The 11,564-nt window shown below is 44.3% G+C and overlaps 1 protein-coding gene across 7 annotated transcripts; it reads left to right on the plus strand.

Annotated features, from left to right (window-relative positions):
- Positions 1-1,824: 1,824 nt before the first annotated feature.
- On the plus strand, positions 1,825-9,398 carry prdm2a (PR domain containing 2, with ZNF domain a). 7 transcript variants are annotated; one of them, XM_055510215.1, is made up of 5 exons: positions 1,825-1,959; positions 3,132-3,198; positions 3,387-3,559; positions 4,673-7,640; positions 7,806-9,398. In XM_055510215.1, the coding sequence occupies exons 3-4, from the start codon at positions 3,439-3,441 to the stop codon at positions 7,597-7,599; spliced, it is 3,048 nt and encodes a 1,015-aa protein (XP_055366190.1). In that variant the 5' UTR covers positions 1,825-1,959; positions 3,132-3,198; positions 3,387-3,438; the 3' UTR covers positions 7,600-7,640; positions 7,806-9,398. The 7 variants fall into 7 exon arrangements, with proteins under 7 accessions (XP_055366190.1, XP_029012484.1, XP_029012482.1 ...); XM_029156651.3 differs by having other exon boundaries at positions 5,861-7,640; XM_029156649.3 differs by having other exon boundaries at positions 3,132-3,208; positions 3,387-7,640.
- Positions 9,399-11,564: the final 2,166 nt, after the last annotated feature.

Genomic DNA, 11,564 nt, shown 5'->3' on the forward strand with positions numbered 1-11,564 from the left:
GCAAGTTATCCTCCTAACGGAGAAATGGATGTTTGTGTATGTGTGTGTCAGAGCTTGGTAAAATACATATTCATTGTGTATAAAATAAAATCCAACACTAAACAATAAAGTTAGAAAAGCCTTGGTAAATTACCTTGCTGCTGAAAAGGGGTAAGCGCTTGGTTGTGGGGTACTGTATCATGATACAGTTCAGGTGACAGATGGGTGAGGGGCATCTCATGTAACGGCAGAAAGACAGATAGAACCTGGGCAGGAACGATGGAACCGTTTCAGGGTCTGTATGTACGTTTCAGTCCTGGATGTTGCAGGACATTGTGATGTTATGAGAAAGAGGCCAGCTCATAGGCTTCGAAGGCAACATTTGGTTTCAAGGTTGCTTGGCAACGCTGGGTCTGGGTGGAGCCGAGACAAATTTGGCCGTTTATAAGAATTTTAACTGATGCAGGGAGTTGCTGAACGTCTTGGTGTGTTTCAACTTGTGTTTTCTTTTGTCTGTGTGTGTAAATGCTCTTACTTATAGGGGCCAGATTGAATCCTTTTCAATCTGTCTGTATGTTAAGTGCACAAAGGTGCATGAACATACAGCCCAGCGGGCTACACTTGCGTGTGGGCTGTACATGTGATGCCACATGCCTCTGACCCGTACAGACACCACTTGTGTTACGACATGTCCACATTTACATCTCATGACATGAAGCAATAAAATTTGATTCCTTTCCAGTGACACAACCTGTTGTTGGAACACAGGCGATCCTTTGTGTCACACATGTTCTATGAGAGACTGTTATTGTTCTGCTTAGCGATCTGCTTCATGCACAAACATGTTGTGGGTCACTTCTTCCTATCGCCCCCTCTTTTACAGTATATTTCTGGAGATCCACTGCTTCCACTGTTTTTTCAGCTGTTTTGTATTTATTGACCTGAGATCTTTGCACTGCAGCACCTGCTTGTATGTCTGAATATGACAGTCCAGTACTGTACCATGCAACAGAAACACACCTCCAGATTATTTCAGACGCTGTCGTTTACATTGGCATGAGGCTGGAGGAGTAAATAACAGCCTGGAAACCAGTACGTTTCTGTCAGAGTAGGTGTGAACCTGAAATGAGCCACTGCCTTGTGATTCAATTGACAATTGTGCGGGCAAACAGAGAAGTGGTCAGGGACCGGGAACACGCACCAGCGCACACATCATAAATCTTCAGCCTGTCAGCTCAATTAGGCCTCTGTTTCCTCAGCAGCTATCAAAGAAGAAATTACAAGAATGGCAGAACTATTGTGCGATCACTGAACCGTATATGCATCTACTATATTTATTTTAAAATATCATCACTCTGTCTGAAGTAACAATTTCCAGACAAACTTTGGGCAAATGTTTTAAAGTATTATTTTTAAAATCACTTTCTCTCTATCTTATATGAATAAAACGATTAACATAGTAATTGTTAGAAACCTTAACCGTTGCAAGATGTTCAGGACGTGCAGTAGGATCGGATATTTTTAAGTCACAAATGTTTCACTGAAAACTCACCGCTGAGTTTTGAGACTTTATTGTTATTTTGCGCCCCCTAAAGGTCAAATGAACACAATGCAAACATTTAACTTGAACTGTAAGATATTCATTTGACCTGCAAAAACATATAAATTAAAAATACTTTAAATTAAAATCTCCGTGTGAATGTAAAACATATGGGATAACACAACATATGTTATCCCAACCTTCACGGCAACACGAAGCGCTCATTGATGTTTACTGGGAAAAACCGTTTGCTGGGTTTATTTCTAGCGTCTTAATAAACCTGTTGCTGATTGGTCCATATTTGACATCCACCTGCTCTGGCCAATCAGATCGCTAGAACCTCGTTCGAGGGGCATTAAGGAAGGAAAAACACACAAAACTGTTCACAACCTGCACAGGAGGAATATTACAAAGCGTTTCACGATACTTTGGCTGTTCGGGTATGTACCTCAACTATTGTGTAGCGTAGTGAAACTGCCTGTGTTTATAACGGTCGCGCATTGAGTTTTTTTCCTAACTGTAGCCAGTGCTTGGGAGCTAGCACTGCAGCTAGCATCATGTTATAAATGCTTTATGGAAGATGTTATTTTTCACTCGTGATGAAAGTCTAGCGCAGGAGCTGTGACGTTGCAGGTCTTTCTTCTGTGCACGGCAGCGTTCGTGCGGTTTTACAGACGCCAAGCTGAGCGCGGACGAGTTAGCAGCCTCACTAGCATAACAGTCATTTGACGACGTGTGGTGCGACCAGTTAGCAATGGTGCAGGGACGGGGAGCGTCATCAGAGCCAGGTGGAGCCGATGCGTGCGATCGCCCCAAACCATACCAGCTTCACGATGCTGGCGAATACAGTATGTTTCTATGCATAGTTGATAAATCCATAAGCGGTTAGTGTCAGTTATTCCTGTTGCAGGTGGGTGGAAATGCAACCTTAAAATAAGAAAGTGGCCTGAATCAGTCAGTGACTCAGTATGTGGGCCCACATGTGTTGGAAATGTTTGGGCTTTTCCAGTTTAGTTCTCATCAATCTAGCACAATGTTGCCTGGGGAAAAAAAAAATTAAAAATATGCATCTCTAACACCTGTAGAAGTATAAGGTATAGACTTTGTTTACATTTCTTTTTTTTTATTGGTGCCCGAAAACTGCTAGTCAAATAATCAGGATTAAAAATTAAAAGATACATCAAACAAATGAATAAACACGTGACGAAATAAAGTCACTTGTGAGAACGGGATTCATGCTGTGGTGCAGAGCTGCTGGCAGAGAAATGTGGCAAACTTGACAGGCCTGCCATCTTGTCCCATTACGCACCATATTCAGTTTAATTACTGAAGATTGCCCAGTAGCACACCTACACTGTTCCAGTGGGATGGAGCACTTACTGTAAACAGCACTGAATACAACAGCAGTGGTACACAACAGTGTGTTCAGTTGTTGACAACATGACAAACACCAAGGCACATTCAGAAGATGAAACGCACTTCAGCTGAAGACCTCTGTTGACTCTGACTAGCTTGTGCTTATCATTGTCTCTTTGTTCACAGTTAAGTGTCATTTTGTAATGTTGAACAGTGGTCTAATTTAATTTTATTTTTTCATTGCTTCTTGCATCAGAAAGAACAGTCTGTCTGTTCATCTGGCAAACAAAACATACCTTCCACCTGCATGAACAACTAAAATGGTGAGATGAGGTGATTGCATTGTTCCAAATATTACATTACTCTTATGTTGATTTATTTTCTTTATATTTTAGATACTACTTTTTTTTACATTGGATGTGGATACTCTGTTTAATTTATGCTGAAACACTAAGGTTAGAATGAAGAGTGTTTAATGCATCTTCATTTTGTTTTATGTCACAATCGTTAGAGTCCTGTGTGACAGACTTCTTTCAAAGAACTGGATATAATCCCTAAAGAAGATGGAGAAGTCTCCTCAATTGTGCATCTCTGAATCTGGCGCCAAAGAGGCTCTGGAGGATCAGGAGGAAGAGGGGGACGAGGAGGACGATGGTGATCGCAACCACAACAACATTTCTCAAGGTGAAACTAATCTGGACCAGTCTGTGCACCCTGACCCTTACAAACATCCCAATCAGCATACAGATAGAGCCTGGGACTCTTTTGATTGCCAGTACTGTGAGAAACATTTTACCAGCAAACAAGGGTTAGAACGACACACGCAGAGTCATGCTGTGGCAAATGAAGAGACACAAGCATACAAAAGCAATAAGAGCATCATTTCTTTTGCTTCAACAACATTTCAGTTGCAGAATGAGGAGTTGAAGTCTCTGGATCTTGGAGGCTCAGTTATACAGCATCATACCTCACCATCCATTAACTTTGATATGTCCACCACTTTGTCATGTGGAGACCATGCTGCTCACCCAGACAAACAAGGAGCAATGGACGGCCATCATGCTTGCAAATATTGTGACAAGATTTTTACTACATACACCAACAAGCAACGGCATGAGCGCAGGATACACATGCAGCACCTGCAACAAGTGCACAGAGAAAATAAACAACTGCCACGGGAGAAAAATCTTCACAAAAACGTCAGTGAAACATCTCAACGGGAAGAGCAGATTCCTGATAATGCCATGCCTGCAGCTGCTCTGGAGAATGAAGGGGAGCACACAGAACAGTACATGTTGGATGTCTCCAACAATATTTCAGAAAATCTCAGCTTCTACATTGATGGAAAAATCGTGTCAACAAGTACAGTTAGTAGCTGTGAGGCAGCAGATGTTCATTTGGGGTCTTCAGCTTTACTGGATGCTCTTTTTCTAGACCCCACCCAAATTAGTCAGGTTTTAAATAATGATTCAGTTACATCCAAAGATGTACCTGGTCAACCGATGGCTAGGAGACGAACTGCAACTCCACCACTTTTGCCACAGATTAAAACTGAGCTTGAATGTGAGATGGCAGTGTCTTCATCATCATCATCATCATCTCTTGCATCTTCCCTAATTGAGAGTGTTCTTCCCCAGAATACAGAGTCTACAGTAGTGCAGAATGAAAGAACAGTATTTCTGTCTCCTAAACTGAAGCAACTTCTGGAGAAGAAGGATGGCCTCAAACCCACACTTGCCCTGATCACCGAGGGACAGAAGCCTTGTTCACCTGTCTCCTTTTCTGTCCTACCTGCAGGGACAGGAAAGTTTAAAAGAAGAACTGGATCTCCTACAAGCTCTCCACAGCAAAGCCCTTTGTGTCATGAAGAAATGCCAACACCAGATTCAAGAGATGTTGACACTGTAAGTACAGGAGAGATGGAGCCCCACCATGCCTCGCTTGTGTGCCAACCATCCAATGACAAGTATAACAAAACTCCATCTGTGGAAGAACAGGTAAAAACTGAGACTTGGTCCATCACAGGAGGCAGTTCATGTAACCAGCAACCACTGGATCTCTCTAACACAGTTAAGAGAAAAGAAGACATAGCATTAGTGAACGCTGTGCTTGATTTAAGTTTGCAAAAGAAGAACCTAGGTGAATCTGAACTAAAATTAAAGTCACAAGAAGAAAAATCAAATGTGTGCACGTTGGAAAAAGCCATTCTTGGAGAACAGAACGTAAACCTAGAGAATCCTGAGACTCCTCTACTCACAGACTTTACCCTACTCACAAGTTCGGATTTGGTGACTTCAGTTGAGCCTGTTGCCGTTTATGGACTTGCCCTACCTCCCACCTCTCTGGCTCCATCGCCTGCCTCCCTTACCCCTGTTGGGTTGCAGCCAGCTTCGCCATGCACTATAACATTTGCTTCTCCAGCTTCGCATACCATGCTCCCTACTGCTCCCTCCTTAATCACAGTTTTGTCACCATCTGTCTCTAACCCAACCCAACCAATCCAGGTATTGGGCCCTAATATATCCCCCAAACCCTTGGTCATCTGTGCAGGAAATGCATTAAATTCATCTGACTGTGATATAACTACTGCATTTGCCACAGCAAGTACTCCAAACCTTGTCACTCTTTCCCAACCATTAGATTCTACACTAAATCTGCCTGGTCATGTGTTTCTGACAGATCAAATTACTATTAATCCAACTTTAGCTGAGTCAGCTTCTGCGTCAGATGTGCCGTTCACATCCAATGTAACTTTAAATGACCCCCTCATCAACTCTTACAATATTACCAGCAACACAATGTTGATTGAGTGTACAATAGCTCTTGAAACTCCAGGGAGTGTAGTTCCCACTGCAATTACTTTCCAAGAAAACACTGTTGAGCCACCAGTGGCAACACAGATGGTTGTTAATCACATAGACCAGCAGCAGATTGTGCCTGATCCTCAGACTGTGGACCCCACTATTATTTTGTCCTCCATTGCAGAATCAGTAACTCTGTCCACCACGTCGTCAGTGGTGTCTGATGAGCCTCCTGTGGTTGAATCAAGCCCTAATACGGAGCCTGTTGCTCGGACAGAGCCACCATCAACAAAAGAGGAGGGACCTAAAGACGTTTCTGCTTCCATACTTGATATCCAATCTGATCCCTTACAACCGTCAGAGAAACCTGAAGAGGAAAATTTGTCGAACCCCTCACCCAGCGGTGCACAACAGCAGACGTTCACCAAAAACTTTGTCTGCAATGTGTGTGATAAGCTTTTCCACTCAATGAAAGAACTTGGCCATCACGTAGGTGACCATGCAGATGAGTGGCCCTACAAATGTGAATTCTGTGTGCTGCTCTTTGACAAGCCCTCCGCTTTACTTGATCATCGATCCAGCTTACATGGGGTCGGAAAGACCTACGTTTGCAGTGCATGTACGAAGGAATTTGTCTACCTTTGCAATCTGAAACAGCATCAGGAGGAATTGCATCCTGGCCAGCAGTGCACACACACTGAAGATGAAAAGGGGAAGCTAAGACCTCAAAATTACAACTCCTCGAAAGTCAGTATGGAGCCTTCATTGTCCGATGCTCCACAGGAACTCAAGAAGGAAGTTAAAAAGGAAGGTGGTGAGGAAGAGATGGCTGCCGAAGAACTTTTTACAAGCATAAAAATCATGGCTTCAGATGGGAGCAAAATTAAAGGGCCTGATGTTCGTCTGGGCATTAATCAACACTATCCCAGCTTTAAGCCGCCTCCGTTTCCCTACCACAACAGATCCCCTGCTGCATCAGTGGCTTCAGCCACCAACTTTACCACCCACAACATCCCCCAAACCTTTAGTACGGCTATCCGTTGTACAAAGTGTGGAAAGAGCTTCGATAACATGCCAGAACTACACAAGCATATCCTAGCGTGTGCAAATGCTAGCGATAAAAGGCGGTACACGCCCAAGAAGAATCCCATCCCTCTACGGCACTTTGCAAAAACTCAGAATGGAGTATTGTCCACGACTAATTCTACTAATGAACTAAATGCTTCGAACAGAGCGAGTCACTCAAACAGGTCCAAACTTGGTCAAGAATCATCAGTAAAATTGAAATTCAAAGTACTCAACAAAAGGAAGAAAAAGTTAGTTCACAGGCTTATGCCACAAAGGAGCAAGTCAGTCAGTGCATCAAATAAAGTATCTGGACAAGTGGATGAGCAGCAGGAGGTGTTTGTCTGTCCACACTGTAACAGGGAGTTCTCGATGCGCCGCAGCAGAACCAAACACATGGCAGTGTGTCCCAAGAAACCAAGGGAGGTGAAGAAGAGGAAGCAAGGAGGTCCCTCTGTAACCAAGGAAAATGATGGTCATCTGCATAGAGGGGGGTCTCACGCTGAAGAGACGCAACAAGCCTCGTCTCAGCATAAAACACGGCTGCAGATGTCTGGACCTGCAAAGAGGCCTGCCATCCTGCCAGGCCAGACTCTCTTCTCTAACAAAAGGAGTAAAATAATCATAAAAGAGAGCACGCAGGCAAAACCAGAGGCGCCCACTCTCGGCGATCTCCCCATCGTTCGTACTTTCAACCCGTCTATGCGCCAGTACGGCCGCGTGCAGCACGGCACCAAAGGACTTCCCATAAAAATCACCCTAGTGAAACCGCAGACGGACGAGGTGGCGCACGCCCAGAGCCGAGGACAAGCAGCGGGAGCCGTCGCCAGCAGCCCTGAGAGCAGCGCTACGGCTTAGAGATGACGCAGCTACTGTACGCGCCAGCAGCGGATCAGCAGGTACATGATAACGCTAGCAGCAACATCATGCGGAGGAAAAAAAACAAATTGGGTTTACTTTTATCATCTGTCATAGATGTTTACAGATAAATGAGCTACAATGTGTGCATGAAGATGGAGATTTCCAGCACCTTTTCTCAACATGTTTGGTTTTGTGCCTTTCAGGACCGTGCTGCATGGGTCTCTCCGTCTGCTGTCCCCCTAAAAGAACGTAACTGCTGATCACACTGTAAAACACACGGGTTGCATTACACTGTATAAAAAGTGACTTATTTCTGGATGGGTAATACAACTAAGGTACTGCAGTGAGTGGATGTGTAACTGAGTGTTTGTGTGCTTTTTGTAGTAGCTTGGAGTTTTGTAGACATGTCTGGTAAACCTTCTGTCATCAGATTTGCACTTTGAAGTTAACCTCACCGCTTTGTGTCACAAATTGGAAATGGAATGGGAGGACTTTGGCTGGAAAGGCTGCTCCCATTGCTTAAGTGGTCCATAGAGGAAAAAATGGCAGGTGGCAATCATGTTGCGCATGCGTTTGCACTTCTCCTTATCTGTTGTCTGTGGCCTTTTGGTTTGGACTTAATGCATGCTGTGAGCTTGCGCTGCAGGTACGTGATCTATGATTTATATATTTTTTTATTTTATGCAATCAGGCCTTAATTACTTAATCTGTTTAATTACATTCAAACAAAATCAGACACAGGCAAGTAAACAGTCAAAATTCTTATTTGACATATTGGAAGTATTAATTAATATATAGAATATTAGTTTAACATTGAGATTAACTTAACATTTAATGCTGTATTTTTCAGTTTACTTGCATTAAATCTATTCAGCCTTGCTGCTCTGCATATGCAAGAATAGGATACTATTGTTAATGTGCCATGAATGTAATTTATATAATGTGATTAAAGAAGACATGAACATGATGAATAAACATAATTCTGTGTTTACAACATGAAAAGGCCCAACTAAAAAGATTCCACAGACCTATTTGTATGCATTAATCCAGTTATACTGTATATTCAAAAATCCTCTCTGTTCTCTGAGATTGCAATAGTCCTTCAGAAAAGAAATCCATTATATTCACAGGATTCCAGTTTGTTTTTGGCTTTAGTTTGCACTTCTTTAACCACCGTGTGTTTTTGATTGTCTGTAAATCTTCACAGTAGAAGTCTGTTACTTGTCTTGCTATGCGTAGCATACAACCATTTAACCATCGTTTAGAATCTGTGTAACAGTCGTCAATAGTTTATTGTGTAATGGGTATAAAAAGACAAATAGGAAATGGATCAATTATGGGGTGGTTGCTTAAACCCTGTAGTGATGTGCACATATGTGTGGCAAGTTGTCACCGATCTGAAAGAGTGAGCGGGTCCGATTTAGTTTAAATGTTTATAAGCAGCTAGTTTGATGATGTATTGCTTTACAGGGTAAATATTACATTATGAATGAACTGAATTATATTAATTTGGGCAGACTAAACGGTGTCTGTAATCTATTTGAGAGAGAGGGGCTGAGTAATGGTACTTCTCTGATCATTTTGCCTTTTCAGCTCTAGCTGGGTACGTCCCTCATTCAGACTGCAGAGTGGTGGATGTACTACAGTTGTTGGGGAGACTGTTATTTAACTGTGAAACGTGCTTGTAAAACTTGATTTATGTATATTTAATAATTTAATGGTTGAGTTACTCTGTATGATTTGCACTAAGGTTTGTTTTTCAGGCAAGTGTTGGAAATAAATGGAGAATGTTACAATCCCGTCTGAAGCCTGTGTTCCTGCTGTGTGTTTTGTGCAGAGGGTGGGAACCAAGCAGACCTTGCTTTGTCCTAAAACGTCCAGGCGGTGGCGCACTGTGCTCACTTGAAGCTCTGGAGCATTGCTTCAGTGGAGATGGGCTTTTGTAACATCATACTGCGTCTCCTCCATACTCCCATATTCTGTTTGAAAATCCCCTTTTACTGTACATCCACTTATGTATTCGTTGACATTTCTATACCCTGGCAGTGTTTTAACACTTTCTATGTGGATGCTTGAATCTAAAGGTGCCCGTTCTGAGCGGCCGGGATTGTGAAAGGGCAAATCCTTCAAACAGTCATTGCTCAGATCCCAGTCACAGCAGCCAGTGGCTAATGCACAAACCCCACATAAGCTGCTTGTGCACCATGTTTGTGTGAACCCACCATGTGACACACTGAGCGTCTGTAAGTAGCGGGGACACCTGTAAAGCTGAACTACTACACATTAGAGGGATAAACTGTCAGTAACTGAACTCACCCGTGAAAACACTGCTGCTTCAACATCTCTGCAGGATGGAAATGAATCCCTTCCTCCTCCTCGCGCCCGCAGAGCGCTCCTCCGTGTCAGCAGGCCCCTTCAATCAGACGCTCGCGTTCTCGACCCCGGCTTTAATTGTGCACTCGGCTCGGATTTAATTGGATTTCTGGCAGAATCTCGAATTTATTCGCCACTGTCCAGTGATGCAAGGTTCTTGGGGGAAGATGCTTTCGTGATTCTAAAGTAGCCGTACTGTGCATCAATCTGCGACTGCGACACATGACTGTAATTCTCCCCGTCCCCTTGTGTCGCAGCTCTGACCGGCGCTGTAATAAGATGCGGCAGCAGGTGAAATGAGCTGCAGTCCGCCTCGTGCGCTTTCTTCTCTGCGCCCGAGGGCTACGGTTCACGATTCGGAGGCTTCCATTGCCTCCGTGATAAATCGACACAAGTGTTTTGGTTGTTTTTGCCTCTCAGACGTGCTCAAAGCTGAACACGGCTTCAAATGAACACACCGGGCTTCGAGCCCAACGCGCTGAGGGCCGTTATAAGCTGCAAGAGCCCCTAAAAGCATCTAAAAACGGCATTTAACGCGTTCTTATTGACCATTTACCCTTATAGTTATTATGATTTTCCGTCAGGAGCTGTGTCCTGTGTCCTGAGGTGCAGGTTCCCCCACAGCTCTGCAATAATTTTCAAACTGCCAGGCTGCATTTGGATGCTCAACACGCCTCGTAGGATCTCAGCCCAGGGCCATGTTGAAGTCTCACAGGAAGTTATGATGAGAAGTGAGGACACATAATCGGAGATGGTCAAAAACAAAAACAGCCGTCCCAGAAGTCTGCGGGGAAACCTTTGATCTGCTCCTCGTTAATTTCATCATTCGCACTGATACAGAACTGACGGCGGCGGGGCGAATCGAACGCAGCGCGAGACGCGGTGGAAGTCGAGCGCGAGGCAGATGAGCGGTGCGTGAGGCGGCGCCGGGGACGCGTCAGGATCACAGGGATCAGCTGAGCCTCCCCACCAGTAGCGCAACTGGTTCCCACCGACGCGACACTGGCGGCTTTGAGGCTCTTTAATCTCCTGCCATGTTTCGTCTTTTCTGTCTGTGGCTCCTGTTGTCACACGTCGCTGTCTCTTTCTCTACAGAGGTTATGGAGCTGAATACAATTCAAATATTTAAACAACTTACGTAAGAGTGAGTTTGAAAGGACGCACCCACGGCTGTAAAACGGCACCGAACCCCGCTGCGAGCGGCGCACGGAGCAGATAAAAATCCCAACAGGAAACGGGGAGAAAAGCCTTTTGTTCGAGTCCCCGCTTCCCGCTCACGTCGGGTGAGACATGGAAATGAGCACATTAATAACGGATGCAGATCCATTTTTAATGATCCGCCGTCCCCTTCAGTTTGAAACCGACTTTCCTGTCACTGGGTTTTCAGTTCGGAATCAGGTTCGTGCTTTGATGGACCGGCTTGTAGGTGTGTGTGTGTGTGTGTGTGTGTGTGTGTGTGTGTGTGTGTGTGTGTGTGTGTGTGTGTGTGTGTGAGCAAAGTGCTGCACGCAGCACCCGAACCAGCTCCGTCTCCTCTGTCTATACAGTACGTGGAAAATGATCCGTGTGTCAGAAAGTGAGCGGGGAGG

This window comes from Betta splendens, chromosome 7, assembly GCF_900634795.4.
Source record: "Betta splendens chromosome 7, fBetSpl5.4, whole genome shotgun sequence".
NCBI classification, from domain to species: domain Eukaryota; kingdom Metazoa; phylum Chordata; class Actinopteri; order Anabantiformes; family Osphronemidae; genus Betta; species Betta splendens.